The sequence below is a fragment of the Pleurodeles waltl genome, chromosome 7 (genome assembly GCF_031143425.1).
Source record: "Pleurodeles waltl isolate 20211129_DDA chromosome 7, aPleWal1.hap1.20221129, whole genome shotgun sequence".
Taxonomy (NCBI): domain Eukaryota; kingdom Metazoa; phylum Chordata; class Amphibia; order Caudata; family Salamandridae; genus Pleurodeles; species Pleurodeles waltl.
The window spans coordinates 1,449,644,444-1,449,671,651 of NC_090446.1; the positions used below are offsets into that span (position 1 = coordinate 1,449,644,444).

The 27,208-nt window shown below is 41.7% G+C and overlaps 1 protein-coding gene across 1 annotated transcript in view; it reads right to left on the reverse strand.

Annotated features, from left to right (window-relative positions):
• LOC138247073 (IgGFc-binding protein-like) overlaps nt 1–27,208 on the reverse strand; it is a 136,948-nt gene that overhangs the window by 13,125 nt on the left and 96,615 nt on the right. The window contains exons 12-16 of the mRNA XM_069201818.1: nt 14,217–14,545; nt 11,705–12,278; nt 9,083–9,681; nt 7,730–8,297; nt 98–693 (exon numbers count right to left, since the gene is read on the reverse strand). Of these exons, the coding sequence (XP_069057919.1) occupies nt 98–693; nt 7,730–8,297; nt 9,083–9,681; nt 11,705–12,278; nt 14,217–14,545 (2,666 nt within the window). The remainder of the gene's footprint in view (nt 1–97; nt 694–7,729; nt 8,298–9,082; nt 9,682–11,704; nt 12,279–14,216; nt 14,546–27,208) is intronic.

Here is a 27,208-nt window from a genome sequence, read left to right on the forward strand (position 1 = left end):
TTGTACTGTAGTGATCTAATCAAGGTATGCCTCACCTCACCTATCCCACAAATGAAGGGTACTTTACAAATATAAATAGAGGCAGTTATGGACTCACCTTGACTTTCCACTTCATCCCTCTTTCGATAATGACAGTATATCCATACACAAACACCGTCACCATCCTGGTAACAGCCACATTGCCATTGCCATAGCTTTCATTCTCTGCCACAACTGAGAATATCTGCAGTCTTGAGTCATCTTCAACTACTGTGGTCAATGTGTATGTGCAGGTTCCTTGGAAGTCAAAAGACAGGCCATCAAATGAAATGTAGTGAAGATCTCCAGATGCAACACATTTTCCAAATTCGATTGGCTGACATCCCTGAATGCCATTCATCACCTTGCATTCTTCATTGACACCACAGGAAACTGTCTTGCACTCCACAGCTCCATTGTCACCGCATGTGCAACGCTCTTTGCACAGACCACTTGGGTAGAATTCCTGCCCCCTTTTGTAGTACCTTTCATTGTACTCACACCCACACTGTGCAACAGGGACACATTTGCCTCCACTCAAGAGGAAGCCACTGTTACAAAAGCACCCTTCTGTACACAGTGCATTACAGCCAGTTGGTTCGGACAGACCCGAACAGGTGACAGGGCATCCGTTTCCACATATCTCATAGTGCATATTCAAGGGGCATGAAGGACCTAGTACAAAAAAAAGAACACAATCTTGTGAGTACATAGAGAAAATATAAGTAGGCAGAGAAAATTAATATTTTCTATGTGGTCAAAAAATACTGTTATGCTGCAGTTCCATTAAGGAAATAGTAATAACACAAGTAAGCACATTGAGAAAAAATATAACATTTTGTAAGTACACTATGAAGAAAAATAATACCACCTAAGTACTTCACAGGGAGAACAAGTAATACTATATTTAACATGAATTGATAAAAAGTACTATAACGTATGTTTCTGGCAATAAGAAATATGTTGTTACCACTTTCTTTAAAAGTAACAAATTTTAAGTACAATGCTTAAAAAGTTATATTATGGGGGGCGGAGTCTGGCTGCAGGGGAGAAGGATTCCTCAAACAGCTGTCAAAAAGCCTCCTTGGAGTCAGAAGGAAAGGCAATATAAATGTGATAACAGTGACATAACTCTGAAGTAATTTTGGAAGTGAGAGATGACAGTTAAAATGGATTTCTTAATTGAAGCCCTGAAGCCGGGCTACAAATCACCTGAACACGGCCCCTCAGCTGAGCAAAGAACAACACTTTCTGTCAGGAAACAGAGTCAGCTGCTGAAGAGATAAGGGGCTTTCTTGGTGTTTAAACTAGGAGGCTACTCCAGGGGAATTTAATTACTGTTTACCTTTGGTTGAACTCTCCACACAGTACAGGGAAGCCTCTTACAGCTCTCAATTCTGATGTATTTTCTCTTCATTTAATTGTTGGTCATTATGTGAATATGTGAGCACAGGAATTTCTTATCAGCAGAGTGTGTGGAGCAAATGCAGTTTGGAAAGTGAGTGTTGTACACCATTTCTGCAGCTGAGAGAGTCTGTGAAAGTTACTCATTCTGTCAGGAAATAAGGACAGTTTCTTAACAGATAAGTGGACTTCCCTTTCTTGAAAGTTGAAAGGCTGCTGTAGGGGAAAGATACCAACTTTCACTTCTGAGGTATTTCTCTTCATTTGACAGTTTAGAGCCTGCTAGCAATTAAGTAAATGCTGGAATTCCTATCTGCAGAGGGTGTAATGGGAAAAAGGATAGGCAGGCAAAAGATGTGAGCTATTTCTGATGCACTGGTTTTCAGGGACACCTATCTGAAATCATTCAGTCACTATTTTTTTAAATTCTAGAAGTTTGTGGAAAAGACTAATTCTGTCAGGAAACACAGCCAGCTGCTGATGAGATAAGTGAAAAGGCTGCCGTAAGAGAAGCATATGAGAACGCTCAACTCTGAGGTATTTCCCTTCACTTAACTGTCCAGATTCCAATAGGTGATTATGTAAGCGCAGGAATTTCTTGTCTACGGGTGTGTGGTGTAAATACAGTTTGGCAAATGAGTGTTGTACACCGTTCCTACAGCTGAGAGACTTGGTGAAAATTACTCATTCTATCAGGAAACACAGACAGTTTCTGAAGAGATATGTGAAATTCCTTTCCTTGAATGTCAAAAGGTGCTGCATGAGAAGCATATGAACTTTCACTACTGAAGTATTTCTCTACATTTGACAATACAGACTCTACTACGAAATTAAGTAAAAGCCGGAATTCCTATCAGCAGAGGGGATAAAGTGAATTTGGATAGACAAGTGAAAACTGTACAACATTTCTGATGCACTGTTTTTCAGCGACACCCACTTGAAAACATATATCCATAATCTTAAAATCCCAGATGTCTGTCACCATTTACAGTGTTAATATCTACCTACTTTATGAGTCAATTGGATACCATATTTGATTACCAAGCTGTACTTATTTATTCTCAAACATTGAAGTATGACAGTGTGGCGAGTTGCAAATCTAATAGAAAGCCTTTGTTTACACAAATAGTAGGGAACACTGTACTTACAGGCACTTCTACTATTGTCCCACAAGACATTGCTTCTATGGACCTTATTTTAAAAGAGATAGCTGCTGTGGGGCAAAGACTGGGGTCTATGGATGTCAAAATGTCAGATCTCGCAACAGAAATTAAGACAATACGGATGGATCTGAACTCTTTTCATACCAAAGTGGAAATTCTAGATAAAAGAACCACCTTTTTGGAATAAAAATTAGACAATGGGGACCGGATATCTGGCACCTAAAACAAAAAGTTATAGATTTGGAAGACAGGGCCTGAAGAAATAACATTTGTTTTTATGGAATTCCAGAAAAAATGGAAGTCAATAATGATGTGAAGAACTTGTTACTAACGTTAATACTGCGGCTACTGAACATATCTTTTGAGCATCCCCTTGAGTTGCAGAGATCTCACAGAATTAATCAAAAACTTCAACTTCAACTCTTGAATCTAGACCTAGACCAATTATAGCATGCCTCTTACGTCATGAACATGCCTGCCAAATATTAACAGCTGCTCGAAAACATGGTCTGTATGACCTGGAAGGCCATAAAGTATTTATTGCTGAAGCCTTCTCCACTGAAACCAATGCCAAACAAAAAGCGTTCCTGCAACTTAGGCCAAGACTTCACAAATAGGATATCAAATATGGTCTTTTAGAACCTGCCACAGATCACAATGGATGGGAAATCAAGGGATTACACGGAGCCTGAGGATCTGGTACACTTCCTGGACAGTTTGGATGACCAACATATGGACTCAACACCAACACCACCACCCCTGAACAAAACATCTATGAATAGTCTGCTTCAATTACAGAATGATCCACAAAGCCATCGTACTGGTAGATTACACGTCTGAACCTTTAAGAAACAGTTTGACAGAGATAAAGCAGTCCACTGCATAGAGGTACTCACATAAGAAAATTCCAGAGACAAATCGAGATCACCTCTAAAGTCATCCACGTCTTTTAATAAAGTAACTGATACTCATCCTTCCACTATCACTTATTGAAGATAGATGAGTATATTGATACATGCTATGTACTAATATGATGTTATTACTGGAAAGCGGATCGCCTGAAGTATCTAGGTATTTTTATCAACACAGGTTTAGAAAGTATGATTCAAGATAACTTAGATCCAGTCATTGCTAAAACTAAGTCAGAGTATGAAAAATTGTTTCATCTTAATCTTTCCTTTTGGGGTAGAGTCCAGGCAGTGAAAATGATTATAGTGCCTTGTTTCACTTATGTTGTAGCTATGTTACCTTTGACAGTTAAAATATCAATATTGCGAGACATTGACAAAGGTATTAAAACCTTTATTTGAGGATCTCTGAGACCGAGACTCAAAATCTCCAAACTGATTGCTCACAGGAGTTTACCATGCATTGAACATTAGTTTACAGCCCTCCATTTATCTCAATTGGTTTATCTTTGGCCAAGTCAGGATGACCCCCCACTATGGGTTCTTATTGAAAGGCAATCTTTACAGGCATCTTCATTTTGCAAATGTTTTATCCTCATAAATTGCCGGTTTTACAAACTTCTAACCCTATTATTCAGTCTATGCTGAAGATTTGGATACGCGCCCACAAACTCTTTAAGAGTAATCCAAAGCTACATAATAAGGCTCCCATATGGCATAAGGCTGATATTAGAATAGGGAAATAGACCATTTCCTGGGATACATGGGAGAGAGCAGGTATTCTAATGTTGGATCATTTATTAACTTTAGAAGGCGTGCTTAAAACCTTTACAATGCTTCAGATGGAATTTCAACTCCATGGCTCTCAAAAGGGGAAATACTTACAACTGAAACAAGCTCTACTTACTAGACTAAGACCATTTCCGTGGATACCTGAGGATTCCCCAGTCTTACAAAACGTAAAAACATGGGGGAAATTGAAAGGAGTGATCTCTGGATTTTATAATCTCATAGTGCATAAACTACACTCATCATCATTACTAGCACAACTCCACAACAAATGACATGGGTTACTTAATGTAGCGTATTCCTATTAGGACTGGAAGGATGTTGTTATGAACATGGATAAAGGAATCAGAGAGGCAAGAATTACATTTACTCTTTTCAAAATTATTCATAATTGGTACTGATCACCACAAAAACTCAAGGCAGCAGGTTTACTACACCATTCTACCTGTTGGAGGTGTCCTCACGAGGATTGTGATATCCTACACATTTTATTTCGATATCCAGTTTTGACTGAATACTGGTCTTCAATAACTTCCTCTCTACACAGAGCTATACATGTGCCAATTCCTTTAACATAACAATTAGTTGTATTACATGATGTTACTGATCTCCCAAATCTAACAAACCATACAAGATGATTGATGGCTATCACACTCACTGTAGCAAAAATGTGTATATTACGACATTGGAGAACACCACAACGTCCTACACATGATGAAAGGCTTATTGAAATGTATAACATGGCATCATATGAAAAGTTGATTTACAGATTGCAAGATAATGTTGGGATTTTCATCCATATTTGGAAACCCTTTCTGGCTAATACATATTCTATTAATATTCATACTTACATTTTTTCTCATTTGTCTCCTATCCTTATTAAGACATTTTTATTATTGTTTTGAGTCATACTTTTATTATTAAGACAATTGACACTTCACCCATTAACACTGTTATTTTAAGTAGGACTTACTGCCAATTCAACAGTGTTGAAAATCTCCATTTGAAATGCTATATATGTGGATTTGTATGATAGTACTGTCTCGACTATCTTCTTTCTACCTATAATATATGGCTTAATCCATATTGCATAATTCTTTCTTTCCAGATTTTCTTTTATAGGTCTACTTCTAAGAGTTAATGCACAGATGGATACCTCATAAATAATCTCATATATTGCATTTATTGATATCTATGTAATGTTTTTTGTGTTTAGAAATCTGAGAAGTTAATACTTAATAATATGTTTCCTACGTGGCCATAATTTGATTCATTGTTTCTCTTTTTAACATATTGTTTATACATGTACTTCTCAATAAACATATAAAATAAAATAAAGTTATATCATGCACTAACACTAAGGGAAAGGTAATATTATGCTTTAAATAATGTGAAACAAATCTAACTATAGTTCATTGAGAAGAATATGTATTATTTAGTAAGTATAATTATTATGTAGTAACAACCCTGATGAAAAGTAATAATGTTTTGTAATTGCATTGAGAAAAGGTAATTTATATGTTATCTGTACATTGAGAAAAACTGCTAAAATGATTTAAATACAGGGAGAATAGTAATATTATAAGTGCACTGAAAATTTAATAATGTTATATAAACAAATTTTAATGAAATGTCGTTATCACAGAACACACAGGTGGTCATTCAGAATTTGGCCATGCAGGGCCCTAAATCGGCAGTGCATCAAGGCCACCAAATCCACAGCTCTACTGCACCATTTACAGGTAGGTAAATTCAGAGTTTCTGTCAGAGAAGCCTAAAGTGGGAACCCTTACCCTGTTGACCTGTCTCCCACAGCCTTAATAGATTTCCCTACCCCAGATCACCATGTGAACCCCGCCAGGAGCTCTAGTGAAGGCTTTAGAGATCTCTTCCAGGCAGGTTTATTTATTTATTTTTATTTTTTCTGTACATCTGATTGGAAACACTAGATTGTTGATTTCCAGGTCTAACAGAGAAAGCACAAGTGTACTTCAGTGTCTTTGAATTTTTGATAAATGTATTCCAGATTTTATAGGTTAAGACTGATAAAGATTTCAGAATGCTTTGTAAGTCACAAAGAAAATGTAGTATGCCACCTGTATGCTTTTTGACCAATAAAAATGCCAGAAGTTGATGTTTTTTACATTTTTGAAAAAGCCTCTTCCTTATCATATAAAAGTTCTTATTATACTTTATTGCTAGCCTTGCAAAGTTTCAATTGCTGTACCAAAGCCAAACCCTCCTATGAATTACTCTTTGTTAGGTATAGGAAAGGGGCACACATATCACTGAACAGCATTATAGCATGATAACCTGAATTAATTTCCTAAATCTTTCCTGATTTCAAGATATGACAATCTTGAAATGAATCCAAATAAATGTTGTGATGTGTACACCTCACTGTGTTGGGAATCTGTCTGGATGTTTCCTTTGTCCCCTTGGTATAGTTTTCAGTTTTTTAGAAGGAACTGATACATTGCAATTAGTTCATTGTAGTTTACTTTTAGGCATGTAGAAAGTGCAAAGTTTATGAACGTCTAAGCAAGGGCTGAACAATGGAATTCCAGGAGAGCTGGATCCATGGTAGATTTGTTAGGCTAACCAGTGACTCCATATAATTTGCTTTTTGATTCACTCTATGTAAATTTGTTTATATGTATATTGTGAAATTATTTAATGGATTTGGCCTTTCCTGGTCCATCATCAGTTTGTGCCATAGAGCCAGCTTCATTATAGGTGATAAGTATGGATGTATGACAAATGCAGTCCTAAACAGCCCGGTCTCCAGGAGGCCTTGAACGATGGCCTAAGATCAGGACCTGCAGATCTGATAAAAGGTGTAATTCAAGGATGCTGGATTCTTAAAAACTATTTATTAAAACAGTGCAATCTGGGAGGTGGCAGAGAAAGATCCAATATGGAACAATGTTTTGGCTGTCATAGTGAATGACCTCCAACATGGGGGTCAATCTGACATTCATTTAAAGACAATGAGTGAAGCTTTAAATATGACCAACTCCTAGACTGTTAACAGTGCTACTAAGGTGGGGGGGGGGGGGGAGGCACAGTAGGTTGGGTGCATGGATTTCCCCAAAATTATATGAAATGCATTTTGCTGATCATTTGTATGAAAAATGTATCTGAGGGTATGTTTCACATAAGACATCATTGATTAGAAAATGTCTTCTGACTGCAGCAGACATATTTTTTACAGGACATTTTGTTGTCACATCAGTTTTCTAAAGGCAAACATTATGCAAATGAGCATGGCCACCCCTGGAGAAAAAAATATGTGCAAGTTAATAACCTATTACTAGGAATTAAGCAAGCTTATTTTTGCATAATAAAACTTTTGCTAGAGATATGGTCACCCATGATTTCTACACCCAACATTTGCAGGAGGAAGCACTGTTAATTGGAACATGAAAAATACAGGTAAAGACTTACTGCAGAATGAGGGTGTTCTCCACTCTTTTATCTGAATGCCAAGGGCTTGGCATGCAGTAACATATGCAGCGATGGCATTGCAAGATGCAGAGAAGTGCCCTTTGTACTGACAAGCATCAAAGAGACAGTTGTTGAAGAAGGGTGTTGGGTCAATAGTACCATAGCATTTACTGAATGGACCGTTGACCTTGTTGACTACTCCACAATATTGGCCACTCTTGTATTTTTCTTTTTGGGCATCAGTGCACAGAGGGCAGTTCCCAGTGCATTTGGGTGTGCACCCGGGTACGTCTCTGACCTTCCAACTGTCAGCAAACTGAACAACAGTGGTTGCTTTGACCCCACTCTTCATGGTCAGATCATCTCTGCTAACTTTGTTGTAATTTCCACAAAGACCACCGACTGCATTGGCGTATGTGCTGGGCAGAGTGACTGTGACATGGCTGCTCCAGTCGAATGTAACTGTCATTTCAAAATCAGTTTTGATGACTGCATTTTTGCCATTGATGTAAGCAGTGATTTTGTTTGTTTGGAAGTAGAATGGTAGTGCTGTGATAAGGCTATCCACCTGAAGAAGCAAGAAAATAGAAGACGTGTTCACTTTCTTCATTGGCTTACTCACTTACAGTCACACCACAATACACCACACGACACACCCAACAAATAAAGCCAAGTTGCAATAAAATGAATACAGTGGTTTCCAGAGAAGCATTTAGTGGTTAGAGAGATGTTGTCTGTGCCACTCAGGTAATATTGTGAAAAGCAAATCTACTCAGTCTGATGCCCCACTCAAGATACTGACTCACTGCAATGATCAGTCTACGTTTAAGCAAATAATACACATTCTGATCTACCATTTAATCAAGGTTGATTGAACAACTTAGGGGCATATTTAACCCACATCTCCTGCCCTGTCGTTCTGTATGGAGAGAGGGTCTAAGAGGAAGTAGCAGCTTCTGTCTCATTGGAAGTGTTGCATGCCTAAAGTCCTTTGTCAAATCATTAGTTTTAAAAACACACAATATCCACAGAGAATTCACATAGTTGATGAGATCTCCAAAGATAGGAGAATGAGATTAGAAAGGAAAAATACTGACCAGCATTTCTCCTGACAAGGGGATAAGCAGTTAGAAGTCCTTGGTAATATTTGGCACTTACATAATGAAGATGTTTTATTTTTTACTCTATTTCTGAGCTGTCTAACTCTAAGATGCTAAATTTAACAAATGCCTGAGTTTGAGCTGCGGACACTTTTTGTGCTGGTTCACCAGGATATTGTTACCTAATAGCAAAAATAGTATTAGCAGTGACAGTTCACTAGATAGCCATCGACTCATACGGTTATATACATACCAGTATCTGGCGAGGGAAGTCTTTGCTGAGGGTTATAGTTATGCCGTAGACCTCTAGTGTCACCACTTTGGTGAATGAAACTGCTTTGCTTCCGCGGTTGTCATTCTCAACTGTGACTGTGAAGCCAGTGAGAGAGGGATCGTTGGAGATGAGACCAACCAGCTGATAGACGCAGGTGCCCATGAAATCGTATCTATATCCATCGAAGGTGGTGTAGTGAGGATCTCCGGTGCCTGTACAAGTGGACCAGCTGACTGGGAAGCAGCCTCGAACTCCGTTGACCACCATGCATCTTTCGCTGTCTTTGCATTTGGTGTTCTTGCAGACCACCATGCCAAGGGTTGGGTCACACTTACAGCGCACTTGGCACTTGTTATCGAACCAGAACTCCTCATTGGGTTTGTAGTAGAAGCCATTGGAAGTGCAGCCACAGCTTCCAACAGGGACACATTTGTCGACACTAAGGACGTAGCCATCATTACACTGGCAGGTCTCCACGCAGGGTCTAGTGCAGGTCTCAGGAGCAGTCCTGTCAGAGCAGGTGGCTGGACAGGCGTTCCCACAGGCCTCATAGTGACTGTTCTTACCACAGGGAAGTGCTGGAAGAAACCAATAATATATGTTAATTCATTACAACATGAAAAGATCACAGTAACGAAAGATGAACAGAAGATCCAGATCTGCTTTATAGAAGAACCATAAATGGCGGAAAAGGCTGTAGCAGAATACCTGTGGCTTATGATTCCTATACGTAAAATGGCACTGCAATAATTTCCAAAGGGTTGACAATAGTGTCATGCCAATAAAGCATCATTGAATGAAACTGAAATTAATAGAATTGATTAAATGATACAGAAATTTTAATTATGGTTGCATAACTTCCATTTTTTTACAAACAGCTCCGTGAAGGAATTAACCATTTGCAAAAGTGGAAGGGTTCCTCAAGGGAACCCGTCCAGATTGTGAATGTTGAAATAAATATTTTTTAACAGTAGGCAGTGGTCTTAAAGACCACTGCCTACTCTTAAAAAATTAAACTGAAACATTTTCATTTTCTGATTTGTCAAATGCATCCTTTTTTTCTTTAAGGAAAACTGGCCTCATTTGTGAAAACAGCACTGATTTATTAATAATAGTCACGGACTTGGCGGTCTGATGACCTCAGCAGGCCATTTTCCCTGTCATGGTTGTGATCCCTAATGGGTAGCAAATTGCGATCTAATTCATTAATATTCATGAGGTACGTCTAATTGTTAATCTATTAGGAATCACTATTTTGGAAATCATTATTTTGTACATTAGGAAATCACATTTCCTATTTTCTGAACATATGGCCCCAGATATATGCAAATCAGCCTCAGCCCTGCTCCAATAGGAACAATTCAGCCTGGACTGCCAGGACGACTCCATTCTCAGTGTGCCTTTAGTATGAAGGGTATGCTCATACATGTGTATCGTACTTATGGTGCCATGGGACTCGAGCTACAACTATTTGATGAGCTTCAAATAGGCTAAAGCAAGTCTGGGGTTGGTCAAGTTCCCGTACTAAGGGACCTGCCCAGCAGCTTGAGCTGGAATGTGCCTCCTGGAACAGTGCTGAGGGCTGGCTCCTGTCTGAGATAGTGCAGAGGGCAAAGAAAATTGATATACTTGAATACAGCCTTGAGTAATTACCAGTGACTGAGAACAATTCAAGTGTTATACCCATCACTTATTTCTCAGGGAGATAAAATAGCAGGCTGGCACATTACGTTTTTTTAATGGCTGAACTAGGATCAAGGATTCTAAAACCCTAGTCTATACATAAAAGGCTGAGCTAAATACAAAAACCCCAACTCCAAATAAACACATCTGAAATTCAGCATTGGGCGCTTTGTGAAAAAAACACCTAACATCTGAAATATTGAATAGATGGGTCATTTCAAGGTAAAATTAAAGCTGAGGAAGAAGCCCGCCTTGGAAAGAAAAATGTTTTAGGCAGGCAAGAGTGAAGGTTTGTAACTGAGAAAAAACTACCACAGAAGATAGAAAAAGAGAAGTACAAAATTAATGAATAAGTGGTCACAATTTCGGTTTATAATCATAGAAACAAATGCCCACACAACTCAAGTGTTTTCTTTTTTCCAATCTAAAGGCGTGAGTGTACAGCTCTCTCTTATGACGAGACATGAGCTTTTGATGATATCAACATTTTCATAGAAGAATAAATAGGCTCTTTCTTTTTTGATGAGACCAAGGGCCAGATGTATCAAAGGGTTTTACCCATTCTGTCTCTATGGGAAAATGCTTTAGTACATATGGCCCTAAATTGTTTATGATTTGTGGGGAATTTGAGTTGGAATGCTTTGCTTTGAAGTAGTCCTGAATTTTAAACATATTTGATTAAAATGTCTTTTGTTAATACTTATCTATGTATTTGTGCAGTAGATTACCTTAGACTTTCAAAAAATTGAACCGAGGTTACTTTCAGAGCTAGTCAGTGACGTTTACCCACAATGGGTCCTTGGCTGCTTTCTTAGTATGTAATTGACAAGCACTTTGGCCAAGGTTTCAAACATATAGGACTTTTAATTTAAAACCATCCCTAAACTTTCATATCTAATTAAGGATTGAGTTACTTACGACATCCAGCTGGAGTTCGCCAGTCGTAGATTTTAATCCCTTCCTTCCGACAGGTGGTTGCATATACATTGAGGGCTTGGCACAAGAACTGCTTGGCACCTTTATTGATACAGACATCATAGAGGCAGTTGTCAAAGAAGTTGTCCGGGTTGAACTTGCTGTGGCACTCGCGGAAGGGGCCATTCGTGGTCTTGCTGATGATACCACAGAATTGTTCGCTTCCATAAAGTGCCCTCTTCCTGTCATCGCAGGTCGGGCATACTCCCTTACAGACATGGAAACAGAAGGGGTCTCGGTCTGGCACCTGCCAGCTTTTGGCCCAGTCTACGATGGATGTGACTTTGGTGCCGTCAGGAGTCTGCTTATCATCCCTAGGGTTCTGGTTGAAGTTTCCACAAAGGCCACAAGTGGATCCGTAGTAGCTGCTTGGAATGGTTATTATTAAATGCCATTTCCAGTCAAAGGACACCTTGAGCCCGAAATGTGTCTGCAAAAGGGCCACGGCCCCACTTTGTACCACTTTTATCTGCCCATCATTCAATGTAACAGGCAGACAAGTACGTACATCGTTGATCTAGAAACAGAAGAAAGAATGAGTTATTCCACCTGTTCGACACATCAACATGCAGTCTGCATAGTTCCCATGGCAAGGACATATCTCTATCACTTCATGAAGATGTTGAGCAGCATCCTCAAGCAACACCTTGTCACACCCTCACGGAAATGTTCCTACATCCATCTCTTCCCTTCCTATCCTCTCTCATCTGCAGCTCTAGTTTTCCTTTACTGCTGTTATCCTTGTGTATGCCTCCAACAGCATCCTTCCCCTCTCCACCATGAAGCCCCACCGTTTACGCTTCTACCTGCCCTTTCTTTCTTCTTTTACATGATCTCCTGTGAAACCCGCAAGGTATACAGTGCTCCATTGATTTGTAACAATGTTTGCATTCATTAGTACATATATAGACACACAGGGAGTCACTTTTATACTCATATTGGGCACCTCTCCTTTTTATCAATGCACATCATGTCTGTGAGTCTGTGCACTAAATGTGCATATTGGATGATGCATAGAAATTACAATGCACAATGGATGCGGGATTTGCATGGAAAGGCGTGGGCACTTAGGGCCTAGATCATAATCTTCATACACTGTATTGCATAGATAAAACCAATAAAGATGATATTTTCCTCAAACATCATCTTTTTGAATAATTTATATCCATTCTTTAGGAATGTGGCCCCATTTCCCTTCATGTATAATCATTTATGACACACACACTTCAGAGTTAGGAGATGAGCAAGTGAAATCGGAGCATTTTTTTTCATTAACCATCAAACGATTGGTGTAGTTGCTCGTTTTTGATTTTGTGGGTCTCATTTCTACTGCATGTCCTTAAACACTCATTTAATAGTAGAGTTTTGCATATTAAACACATTAATTCCCATACCACTATGTGCTCCCAACTGCAGGTTATGCTTGTTTAGGTTTTCCACACTTGGGACTCAAATTTCTGCAAACACATCTCAGACTTTCAGTTATTGTAAATTTAGTCCATTTTGCACAGCACATGTGCAAAATATATGTCTAAACTAAAGATAATGAGAACAATATTCCTTTTTGTGAAATAGACCCTTCGATGAGTCATCTCTATATAACCCTAATAACCCCTGAAAGGACAATCGGCCTCCATGTCTGCAGACCCAGAGCTTGTGTTCATCTGCCTCAGTAGCTCTTGGGTTATTCTCTGTAATGTCAGGATCTATTTCTCCTATCCCTCTTATCTCTGCAGCACCTGGACCTCATGTAAGATCATTCTGCACAAGCCGTGACTAACACCCTAACCCTTCAGGCATCTTGGGCAAAACTAAAATCTTAAGGCCTCCCTGCTAGCTGAAAAGCCTCAGCCTAAACCACTGATATCCTAGCAGACCTAGAGCTTAGACATTTTTATTTAGAATCTAGTACATACTTCTTGTATGTAAAACAAATATTTATCTTACATTTGATGAAAACCTCTCTTTCCACTCTTCCACTCCTAATAAATCCATCAGTAGTCGATCATTACACCAAACGAAAATAATCTTACTCCAAAGGTTTTGGAATATGAATGAATGGGAGTACCAATAGAGCATGGAGGTTTATACAGAACTTGGGATTTAATACAGTCTCAATAATTATGAACCAGGTACATTTGTCGCTTGATTTCCAGTTCTTTCGAATTAACAGAGAAGCCTGGAATAATTTGGAACCTGAGCTTCAGAATGGCATTATTTCCAGGATTATAGTTCTATTAATTTAGTCTAGGTGCCCAAACAGCATTAAAATGTTATGTTATTAAAATCCTCTGTCAGGATCCTTGCTCTAAGAAATGATAGTTCTGGCGTCAGTGGCGATAAATAAATGGACACAATCAGATTACTTCTTTCTGTTCTAACCAAAGGTGAACCAAGAAAGACAAATTACAAGAGTATTTAGCAGCTTTTCAAATGTCACTGTCAGATTACTCACCCTTATCTTTCCAATTTCACCTTTGTGGATTGATATCTTGTAGCCGTACAGATGGATGTTAACCAGTCGCACATAGGAAACCGCTTGGCTCCCTCGGTTGTCGTTCTTCTCATCAATGGCAAAGGGGACAAGTGTAGGGTCGGTCCCGCAGTACTCAGAAATGGTGTAGGAACATGTGCCCTGGAAGTCATAGTTGTACCCATCGTAGGTATGGTAGTGAGGGTCTCCCCATCCCCAGCAAGTGCCTGAATAGTCTGGAACACAGACTGGGTTTCCATCTTTGATCTTACAGGTCTCCTTTGTTCGACATTTCATAGATTTGCAAGGGTCTGAAATAGGGCAAAACGTGCAGATTTTAGAATTTACCAAGTTTATGAGACAGTTTTAACACTCCGGCAAGAAAGCTGATCTTTGAACATTAGCTATCATTCTCTCTAAGCAGGTCAGAGGAGTATTGATCAACAAGACTGAACCCTCATTATACTTAAAGGCTTCTTCTTTTGAAATCTGGAAAAGGCCCGTGATTGAATATTCCCATTATATACTCCCCTTCTCCCTCTAACAACCTCCCCAACTTAATCCAAGAGTAAGAATGCTTGCAAGCACCCTAATTATGCAGAAGATATAGAAAACTTCAGAAGTCTCTGTTCTCAGTATGTTTTTTATGAATATTGACTTAAGCCGATGATGCTGGCCGGCAGCACTTCGAGGGGCTCTTAGAACGTCATCTAATATTACAATAGTTTCTGCACTGTTCCATTTATATCATTCCTCCAAGTGACAAAGCCATAGAAGGTAACGTAGAGCAGAAGTAACACCAGTGATCATTTATGATGGAAGAACGAAAACCCATTTTGAGTACAGTGTCTTCAGAACTAAGGTCTTACGCTGGTCTTGAAGACATAATGAAAGAGTTATTGTGCCAGAGAATACACTCATTAGATGCACATTGCCAGTGAATGCTATCAAAATGATACCAGTTATTATTCCCACCTGAATTAATCTTCCAATAACAATCTTTATTAAAATCACAGTGACAATTTTGTTATTCAATGTTACAGTTCTCATAAAAACACCACTCTCATTTCCTCTTTCAGTCAAGCTGATTTGAACTACTTTGAGATTTGTATTGGACATCAATATGATTCATTTAGTAAGCTCATCCGACTTGGCATGTCATTTCATCTGCCAGTGAGAGTTACTCTGTGACTTCATACCTTCAACAAATGTCTGTGATACTTAACTTGAACATCTCTCCTTCCTCCATCAAGACTGTCTTACCAGTTGCAGCAATGCCAGTTATTTAGACCTCTACCTGCACTTACTTGTGCTGTTTTTTGTCTGCAAGTCTTTATGTAGGTTCTTCAAGTATTAATCAGGGGCCAGTCAGCCACTTATCCTTTCAGTTCCTCTGATGCAGATCTGTGATGATTCCTGTAGCGTGTACGACTCAAGAAGCTCATCTCATTGCTTTCAATCTTTCTGCCCCTTACTGCATTCCTCCTGTAACGCAAGGCACACTGGTGCCTCTTGGTGGCAGACTTGAGGGTGGCGGACCAAAAATACATCCTCTTCGTCTTAAGACCTTCCTCTATCACACAAGTGGCCTTCCTTTCTTAGGAACATCTTCATAGCATCTCCAGAGCGTACCTTCATTGCTATGCAGGTTTTTTTTTACACCTATGGACAGATTTACAAGGCCTTAGCGCCTCCATGCACCATACTAGCATCATTTTTATGGAAGCTAATGTGGCTCAAGGAGGCAATTTTCGCCACGCCATATTTAAAAAGTGATGCACGCATTGCACCACTTTGCAACCCCTTGTGCCACATTATGCCTGCGTCAGGCATACTGTACGCAAGAGGTGCGTTCTTGCTCAGAGCAGGACTTAAAATGACGCACCCATAGTAACCCTATGGGCTTCCTTGCACTTTGCTGCACTAGCATCAACATTTTTGATGCTAGTGGAGCAAACTCCACAATAGCGTCAAAAATCCGGATGCTATTGGCCTAACGTGCACCATGGTGCGCTGTATAGTAAGTACAGCACACACATAGTGTCGTTAGGTGGGGCAGGGGCAACACAAGAAAACGGGCGCATCAGTACAGTTGCACCAGTCTTGTAAATTTGGCACTTAGGGCCATACGTACAAACACATTTTCCCATTGACACAGAATGGGAAAAACCCTTTGCTACATCTGGCCCTTAGTCACCAATTTGCTAAGCATAGATGGGGGTTCTTAAGATGAGTTAGCAGCCAGTCAAGTAGAGGATAATATTTTCTTTATATACATTTTAGGTGCGTAGGTACTGTGTCAGGCACACAGCTCTAATCTAAGCTTCATCCTCCCACCAACTGTAAGTAGCTACAGGATTTAAGTACATAAATACACACATTCATACACACACACAACTGTGAGATATTGGAGTATAAATTGAGGGGTGTGAAAGCCCATGTCAAATGATAAACATAGATCTTACCAGGATGAACCACGAACATCACTAAATAAACCTATGCTGAACCCTCTCATAGCTTGGCATAAAGCATGCAGGCTTAACTTAGAGGAAATATGTAAACTATTAATGCAGCCCTCACAAAGTAATAAAGTAAAAACACAACACAAGAAGACTGTAACAAAAATAAGTTATGACTGACTGTGATAGAGTGCAAGTCGGATACAGGGATTAGGTATGTCCCAGTGAAAAGTTTTACCTTGAGACTCATGGCACGATTATGAGTCTGGCTGTCAATTGACCGCCCTGAGGAGGCCGGACCACAGCACTCCTGGCAGTCTGATCGCCAGATTACAACCCAGGCGGTTGGACAGCCAGGGACCACTGCCACATCCAGGACCATTGGTCCTGACAGGTTCGCTACAGTCATTCTCATGCTCAGCCACAGCAGTGCTTAAAGCAGTACAGCCATGCTGATCATGAGTTTCTTTTATACCAGTCTTTCCATGGCTGCCTTCTTGCCATGGAAAGGCTGGCAGAAAGGAACAAAGAGGGTTCGGGGGGAAGGGGCCCTGTCTACATTTGCAGACAGTGCGTATTCCGTGGGTGCTGTTGACCCCCTCTGTGTGACGGCATTGGCCTCAGGTCCCAGGGGAGCCAATGCAGAGGTTTCCGCCGATCAGCCCTGTGGAAACATTGTGATTGGTCAGGTAGGGAGGCAGCCGCTAATCAGACCCCCAAAGTCCTAATTAGGCTCTTAGTCTCTGGAATGGGAGTCAAAAATACTCAGTGGGGCAAGGCAGCCAGGCTGTGGCTGAAAAGAGCTCAGCGTGTTCTTACGAGGTCCCAGTGAAGCATTTTACTTTTGGCAGAAAAGCCCCAAGTGGTATAAATTTGAATTTTGTTCCAGAGAATGTCCCTTGCCGACCACATACATTTCGCTCCTTTGCCCAGTGAAGATTTCTACTTTTGCACTTAGTCACTTTTTTGGAGCTTGGATTACCCCAGTGGGGCAAGGCTGCAGGCTGTAGCCTAAGAGGGCTGAACAAGGCTGGACACCTTTTCCACAAGGTCCCACTGAATAGGATTTGCTGCTCCTGAGATGAATGTGGTGGGAACAGCCTTGGTCTCTAGCCCAGTGGTGATGCTCGTTTGTCAGTACCAGTCTGCAGATTAGTCCTGCGTCAGTTCTCATAGTAAAAACTTGGAAAAAGTTTCTAAGTCTCAAGTTTCAGCAAGCTTCAGGAGGGGTGCACTAACATCAGCCAAGGGTCCAGACCTGAGGGGCCCCACTTGAAGGTTAAATGTTACTCATGTAGAGACCAGCAGCAGGGAGCAATTGCAGGAAGGGAGGCTCTAGAAGCATGCTGTGTGTCTGTAGCACAAACAGGAGTCTGCCAACTGACCCTTGCAGTCACTTCTGGGCTCTTGGATTCAAAGCAAGCAGGGTCAGTCTTCTTTCAGGTTCTTCAGACAGCTGGACAGTCCCTCTTCTGATCCACACAGGAGTGTTCCTATTTCAAGCTCTAGGAATGCTACTTTTATGCCCAGTGCCAGCTTCAGGGTAGGGGCACTCTTTTGTCTTTTTTTTGAGAAATTTCACACCTGGTGAAACCAGTTGAGAGATGGGACCAGGACAGTGGCTGTGGCATTGCCTTGCAGCCTCAGCCCAAGCATTTGCAGAGCCTATGGATAACAGGTAGCTTTGTCTAGCTAACTGTATTCCACAGATCTTAAGCAGGAAGAATCTTGGACCATTTGCAGAGGTTTGGACACACAGGGATCCCACGCACAGACAGGACATGAGGAGCACACGATTTCTACCATCTGAGCTCTGTCTGTCCTACATCTCCCCTGTCCACTTGACTGCCACCCCACATCCCCTGCACCCATTTACCACTTGATCAAGTAGATGTTAAATCGAGACAAACTTTGGCCTGGTCTTCGACCCAGAAGGCGGACAGAATTTAGGACATGTAATCTCAAATCCTCAGGTTATTCTCAATTCTAGGAGGAATGGCTTGGAATAGGTGGAGTTAAGTGTGGGGATACTAGTTGAAACTGTTATTGTTAGCCACACAGCACCCTCGTACCTATATCTGTCTTACAATAAATCGAGCTTCATGTGGGATTTGGTTCTCATCTCATGAATTACTGAATTCCAAGCTGAAAAACCCTTCCTTTTTGATAAGAATGGGCTTATGAGGGTCATTTACAAAGACATTCTCTGTTTGTGAATATTCTGTTAAAGTCTTGAAATTGAAGTACATGTTCAAGAAGCAGGCTTGAACTCGAGCAGTGACGTCTCGAAAGAGTCCAAGCTTGCTCTTGTCTACCAAAGCTTAGTCTCACTTAGAGGAGAACTGCTATTCTTAAATGCTAGAGCATGGTTCTTAGGAAAAGATGCAGATCATTCTCCTACCCTTTGAGGTCTAGGGCCTGATTATATAATTTCCATTTCCATATGTGCCTACTTCATATGTCTTAATGAAGCAGGATGCAAATTGTGCCTCACTGAGATTGGATGCCATCACAGGGATGGTGGTCTGCTGGAGTCACCATATCTATGATCACATTTGAATAGAGTGCACTTTTTTGTTATGCAACCCATTTTCCTTAAAGGAAACAGGGCTGCATTTAAAAAGAAACATATTTTTGTAAGCTTGTTTTAAAGGTAGCAGTGGAACCCCTGGACCACTGCCTACTCCCTAATTGTTTTTTAACATTCACAAAGGGGAAGGGAAAGGGTTCACAAATGGGCTTCTTTCATTGTTTTGTGGTGGGATTCTGTCGCACTACATTGATACACACCATTGCAAATAATTGTTTGGAAGGGGTTCCCTAAACAGTGGTTCATTATGCCTTTCCAAACCCATGTTGTGATTCGGTAGCCTGTCCCAAAATCCCAAAATAGACTCAGTACATTAACAAAGACGTTTTGCATTTGCAAACTCTGTGTCTTAGTGAATTCCAGGCTTTGCGATTGCAAAATAGCTTCTTACATGTGGCTTCTAGTTTCAAGGCATCTGGTAGAACAGGTCCTGAGAGAGATGTGAACCTGTGAGCCTGCCTTTTTGTTTATTTACTGGACATCACTCCCATATGCTTGTTTGAATGGAAGAGGATTTGGTTGGCAGACAAGACAAACATTGCCTGTTTTAGTGAGGTGCAATGGGTGGTTTGCACACACAAATGGACCCAGGGTAGACACTCCGGCGAAAGACACGTTCAGTGACTTCTTTAACACACAGTAAAGTTAAAAGAGGATCTCAACTTCATACAGTAAACACTTCTGAAGTAGCAATAAAACCAATGTTGAACTCTGTGCAGCAAAGAAAACTAGGGCATATAAAAGAGAAAATAACTCTGATCATTGTTCTCGGTGATGCAAGCTGCCACCCAGGATCTACCTATCTATTCTTGGACTCTGTACATTGAGGCTTTAATATCTTCAAACTAACATTTCTCCCCTGCACGACATTGTGACATAAATTCACTAGAGAGGAAACTGGGTCAGAGGAGGCGATTATTCACTTATGTTTATTCATGGGCTGGTTTGGTGAAGAATGCAGCAATTTAAGATGCCAAATACGTGACCTTTATCAAAGTCATGGGCAAAAATTTTAAAAAACAAAGGAAAAGGTGTGTCTTTTACAGTGATAGAGTGTGATGAATCAGGCTGAAATCTCAAGTATAGCAAAACTGTTCTGTTCTATCCCTTGTCACATGTAGCTGGTATGGGGTAGGCCTTTCCTATCATATAACCCAGTGTTCCCAAGTTTGATCTAGTGTGATGTAAAGTTCTTTATGTCTCCTGCAGCAGATGTGTTGGATCCGCTGGAGCAAACACCTTACGATCCCTTCCAAGGGTCCAGGACTGGAGTGGCACCGCTTGGCAGAGCAGACCCACAGTTGGAGGAGTCCTGGTACAGAAGCAGTGTAACTCTGGATTCCAGTGATGAAGGTCCAGTACTTTTCACCCAGACAGGGGAACAGCAGGCAGCAGGGTAGCACAGCAAGGCAGGAGTCGAGTCCAGCAAAGCAGCAGTCCAGCAGAGAGGCAGGAATTCAGCAACACAGCAGTCCTTCTTTCTGGTAGAGTTTTCACAGGTCCCGATGTGTACTGATTTGGTGGTATCCAAGGTCCAGTACTTATACCCATTTTAGTGTCAGAAGTGGAGGAGAATTCAAATGCAGGTCTTTGAAGTGAACAGAGGTCCTGCCCTTCCTGCCCTGGCTTCAGACTCACTGTAGAGGGTTATGCAGCCCTTTGTGTGGGGACAAGATACAGCCGATTCATGTGTAGGTGAGGCTAGGTCCAGTTCCTCCCTCCCATCCTCCCAGGATGACCCATCAAGTCACATCTAAGCTCCCATTGTGTGTGGCTATCCAGAGGGAATACACAAAGCCCAGCTATCACTCACCCTATACCAATGATCAGAGACAGGCACCACATGGATAAGGTCAGAAAATGTCAACTCTCTAAAAGTGGCATTTTCAGAATTACAGTTTAAAATCCAACTCCACCATAAGTTGTGATTTTAAATTGTGATTCCAGAGACACCAAACTTGAATTTGATCTCTTCCAGATTGTGAATTACACCTACAAGATGTAATAAGGTAATCACAGTATTATCCTTCGGGAAAGATAGGCCTTGCTGTAGTGAAAATGCCTTTGGGACATGTAAAACTTCAAAGTACCTATGCTTCCTTTTAAATGCATTTCATCCTGCCCTCTTGGTTGTCCAGGGCCTACCTTAGGGGTGACCTCTATGTCTAAAAAGGGAAGTTTTAGGCCTGGCAAAAGGGTTATTTTGCCATGTCAAAATGGCTGTGTAAATCTGCACAAACAGGCTCTGTGATGGCAAGCCTGAGACATGGTTGAAGGGCTACTAAAGTGGGTGCCACAATTAGTGGTGCAGACCCACAAGTAGCATTTAATTTACTGGCCTGGGTACATGTAGTGAGCTTACTAGGGACTTAAAAGTGAATTAAATATGCCAGTTGGGGATAAGCCAATGTTACCATGTTTTAGGGGAGAGAGCTCAAACACTTTAGCACTGGTTAGCCGAGGTAAAGTGCACCAGTTCTAACACCGACAAAAACAAGGTCAGAAAAGTGCAGGAGGTAGGCACAAAGTTGGGGGAAGGCAACCCTAAGGCTGTCAGGTCTAACAATCTGTAAAGTAATTATTTTTCCTTGCACAAAGAGAAATGTTGATGTTGATAGCCTTGCGGATTGTCTAGGTTAGGGCTCACAGGCTCTCAAGTTGTCTTGTGGTACCTTGCAGATAAAGGGAACAGACAAGGTTTTTGCTATTATACAAACAGGAGGTAAAGTCCCACTCAAGAAGGTCTTGAAGTTATCAAATTAGAAATGTATTTCATTGTTGTACAGGCGTTTTAATTCCAAAAGCTCAGAGTCACTTATTTTCGAGACAAAAGCAATATCCAAAATGATGACAAGATGTGTTTCGCCCCCTCTGGCTATATAAGCCGGGGCTTTCTCAAGGCTTTGGAGTACATGAAAACCGGAACGCCGCATGTAAACGGCAAAAATCAGGAGAATAGTGACTTTGGACCCTCTCCAGTATTGGAGCTCTGTTTTCATTTAAAAGGTTTTTGCTATTAGCTGTTTCATTACGATCTCTGGGGTAGGTGATTTACTACCCTGGTTAATCTGTCAGGCCCCTGTAGGTTGTGTTCGAGTTTGTCATTGCCACTAAAATTTTGATACACTTATTTTTTATATAGCATTTATTTGTATTCATTAAGTGCTTTTCCTTTGTAAATTAAAAGAAGTGGCTCAGCTTTGACTTATTGAGTGTCATTTTTGTATGTTGCCGAATTCTGAGTTCATAGTCCACAGCACCTTCCTGAGAAAACGCTGTACCAACTCACTAGTCTGAAGATAAGTGCTAAAGAGGGTAATTAGCCTCTAGTTTGAGGGTTTGTGAGGGAGAGGCCCAATGAAATCAGCAATAGAAGCTTCTCACTGATACCAGACATGGACTGGTGCTACCAGGCACTGGGCTTTTTCCTGGTGGGCTGGCATTTTAGAGGCTGGTTTCTCTGCTGGTGGGTGCAGGTTTTGCTGTTGGGGATGGACTGCCCTTGTTTCCTGCCAGCAGTGCTTATGTGCTTAAAAAAAGAACAAAGCACACCAAATGGTTTTACAAATGATTTGCTTTTGCATTTGAGTGATTTCTGTCTCCTGCAGGTTCACCACCAGCAGTGCTGACCTTCAGGGCTTTGAGAGGGTTGGAAGTTTGCTGTTGCTTGGTTCAGAGAATCCAGTACATACATGATAAGGACTCTTCAAAATTCAAAGCAGTGTGTTTCTATATAATCTGCTCTTTTCAGCACATTTTACTTTAGCATATTAAATTGCATTGAGTATCAGTTGTTAGAAGTGACAGATTCTAATCATTGACTTTGAAATATCCATACCCCACCACTTCTGCTTTGATTTCCATGCTATTAGTGAATCAAAAGGAAAGCTAGCTGTTTTTTGCCTTTTGTATGTTACCTAGGGCATTCCTATTGCTGGAGTAACATTATAGTGTTTTGCTTTAGTGCAGCACACAGCCAAACTGGTATACTTGAGGATGCCGTCATTTGGTGATGAAGGAAAAGGAGGAACTGTGAAAAAAGTAATTATCCACTGTGAGGAAAATGGTGTATTATATGGTGTTGTTGTGCGACATCACTGTGTGATTTACTCACGTTACTGACTTGGATCCAGTCAGGCTGGTTTGTTAAACCTTAGCTCAAACATAGGTAGCTGTAGCTTTGCGCAGTTAGGCGTAAATAAAGGACCAAGTCTAAAGAACTTAGAAGCACCAAAACAACAAAATAGGAAAGTCATAATAGAAATCTGATGCCAATTTATAAAAATAGATCATATTTTCACAAATTTTTAGACACCAAAACAAAACAAAATTGATGAGAGATTTCCGAAGATATAGATTTTCAAGTAAATTGTAACTCACTGCTTTTCATGCATAATTCCAACAAGCATTGGTAAGCGGAAAGTTGGAAACTTTGTAAAATGTTTATAAAGTTGTGTTCGGCTACTTCAGCCTGCTTTGGGTAACCAACTCTGTTAAGAAGGAGGTCAAGGGGGCCAGTGAGTAGTTGTAGGACAGTTACCTTGCCACTAAAACAGTCTCCAGTTTGGTTCCATTCTTATGGGTGAACAGCCGCAGACTTAATGGATCGATCCTAATGCAAGCGATACAGGATGCTGAAGATGCAGTAAAATGCTGTGAATGCTGTGCAGTCGATAGGGGGCTTTATGGAGCCACTCCTTGGTCCACAGTCCAATGTGGGTTGACTTTAGCCTCAGGAGTCCGTGTCCCTCGAAGTCCTCTTTGGTCCAGCAAAAGACCAGATACCAATTGACTACTAGTCTCTGGTGAAGCCAATGGTTCCCTTTGGTGAAGGTTAGTGTCCATTTTGGATGACCAAACTGCACTCCAATAACTTTCCCAGGTCCATCAGACTCATGTGCATCTTTTGAGTATCAGGCCATGGTCTCCCTAGCTGCATGCCAGCAGTCAGTGGCGATCAGGTGATTGTGGCTACTCTTGACTAGCTAGGACAGGCTTCTTCAGCTTTTGTGGCCATGGAGCTGTAATAGGAAGTCAGCCAACTGACACTTGGAGTTCACCTCTTCTGTCTGGGACTTGAAAATGACTTTTCCATGAAGAAGGCACCACAGGTACAAACCTCTCTTCGCTAGCCCAAGGATCATCAGGTGAAGTCCAGCGGTTGGTGCAACCTCTCTTGCCTGGTCCAAGGAACAACAGGGCAGTCCTTCTTTGGTACTCTCTGGAGTCCTCATGCAGTCTAAGGCCTGGATGCCAAGGGTGCTATCTTTATGCTCAGAAAGTGCCCTAAGGGAGATGGAATGGTTACTAGCCAATGGGCCACTAGAATCTTTGCAACGTGATGATGACCTCCTGTAATGTGTGACATCTAGCTATCCCAGAGTGCACTATTCCACCTACTCCGAAGGTAGCAGGACCCTCTCTCGGTGTGTGGAGCTTGGTAGCCCACCCTAGAGGTGTGGCTACCTGATGGCTACATGCCAATGGAAAAAATTATTTGGCAACTGGTCTACCCTCTCTGTTACCGATGCCAACCTGTCTTCCTGAACAAAAAAGCACCCCCTCTTATGTCTGCCCACCATTTGCCCTTCAAAGGCAGCTTCCCCTTTGAAGCTTGCCTTTTGGGCTCACACCCTCTGTGGCTTCATGCCAGGGATAGGTAACAACTCTTCCAATACCAAGCCTTTATTGTTTTCTCTCTTGGGATTCATTCACACTTCTCCCAAGGAAGCCAGAAGGCTGTCTTGTGGCTGTTTTTTGCTACTGGACACTGGATAACATGGGCAGCAGAGTGGCAAACTCTAAAAGTTGAATTTACTCATACATTATATAAAATGTGACTTGGGTATCAAGTCTCATTCAATGTGACAATTATTTTGATACCATGAAGCACCAACTTTAGTAATCCCATTGAGAAATTAGCACCTCTGAGTTGTCAGCTTGTAACCCTGTACTCGCCAATGGGGCTAAAGGCTTTTCTACAGTAAAAATGACAATTTGGGGTACTTTTTCCACATACAGCACCCTGCCTTAGGACTCGATAGGCCTGATGTTGGGATAACTTTTATATGTTAAAAAGGGAGGTTTGAGAATTGCCATTAGTTTAAATGGCAAAACTGAGTTAGCAGTTTAAAACTTATCGGCCACTCTGCAGTAGCAGGCTGGGAGACATGTGTTCATGTTGTCACATCCAGACTGGAACAATAAATGCTGCAGCCCTATTGGGATACTTAAACCTACATGCCCTAGGGCCCCTATTACTAAACACTAGGGACTTATTGGTAAGTAAAGTTATACCAATTTGGCATAAGCCAACCAAAAATATATATTTTACGGGGCAGAGCGCTGGCATTGAGGTCTGGTTAGAATGCCTCAGTGCACTCTCAGAGTCGAAAACCCAGTCCAAGCCTTTGGGTTTGGTTATGCACTCTCAGAGTCGAAAAACCAGTCCAAGCCTTTGGGGCTGGGCATTTCCTTACATTTCATGCAATGTGGTCAAGTGGAAACCAGGTTTTATGCAACATCTGAATGCCTTGTGCTTACGTCTTTGAGGCTCTGGGCTGATAAATCAGCACCTCTTGTTAAATACACCTGGGCTATGCATATTTCATAAGAATTAGTGGTAGTAGTGTTTGGGGAGGGTGATATTTTACTGCAGAGGCTAAAGTGAAAATCAGACCAGCCACCATTGATCAGTGCCTCAAGGCCATTCAATCAATCAATCAGTCACATAATTTATAAAGCGCGCTACTCACCCGTCAGGGTCTCAAGGAGGTTGGGGGGGAAAAGCTACTGTTCGAATAGCCATGTCTTGAGGCGCTTCCTGAAAGTCAGGAGGTCCTGGGTCTGGCGTAGGTGGAGCGGTAGGGAGTTCCAGGTCTTGGCGGCGAGGTGAGAGAAGGATGTTCCTCCAGCAGTGGTGCGGCGAATGCGGGGGACGGAGGTGAGGGCAAGGCTGGCAGAGCGGAGCTGGCGGACGGGAGTGTGGAAGGTGAGTCTGTCATTGAGGTAGGCCAGACCTGTATTGTGGAGGGCTTTGTGTGCGTGGGTGTGTAGTTTGAAGGTAATCCTCTTCGATACGGGTAGCCAGTGTAGGTATCTGAGGTGGGCAGAGATGTGGTCGCGGCGTGGGACGTCGAGGATAAGTCGGACGGAGGCGTTTTAGATACGTTGCATTTTCGTTTGTAGTTTGGCCCTGGTTCCTGCATAGAGTGCGTTGCCGTAGTCAAGTCGGCTGCTGACCAGGGCGTGGGTGACTGTCTTTCTGGTTTCTATGGGAATCCACTTGAAAATATTGCAGAGCATGCGAAAGGTGTTGTAACAGGAAGAGGAGACTGTGTTGACTTGCTGAGTCATGCTGAGTGCTGAGTCCAAGATGATTCCCAGGTTCCGTACTTGGGTGGTGGGAATGGGTGTGGCTCCTAGGGAGGTAGGCCACCTGGAGTCGTTCCAGGCGGAGGGGTTGCTGCCGAAGATGAGGATCTCTGTTTTGTCTGTGTTTAACTTGAGGTGGCTTGATTCCATCCAGTTGGCGAGGGCGTGAAGTCCATTGTGGAGGTTGTTTCTTGCGGTTGTAGGGTCTTTCGTGAGGGAGATGATCAGCTGGGTGTCGTCTGCGTAGGATACTATGTTGATGTGGTGGGATTGTGTGATGTTGGCGAGAGGGGCCATGTAAATGTTGAAAAGTGTTGGGCTGAGGGAGGATCCCTGGGGGACGCCACAGATGGTTTTTAGAGGATTCGGACAGGTAAGGCGGACTCTCTAGGTTCTGCCGGAGAGGAATGAAGAGATCCAGTCGAGGGCCTTGCCGTGGATCTCGCCGTTGTGGAGGCGTGTTCGAAGGGTGTGGTGACAAACGGTGTTGAAGGCTGCGGAGAGGTCCAGGAGGATGAGTGCTGCGGTTTCGCCTTCGTCGAGCTTGGTCC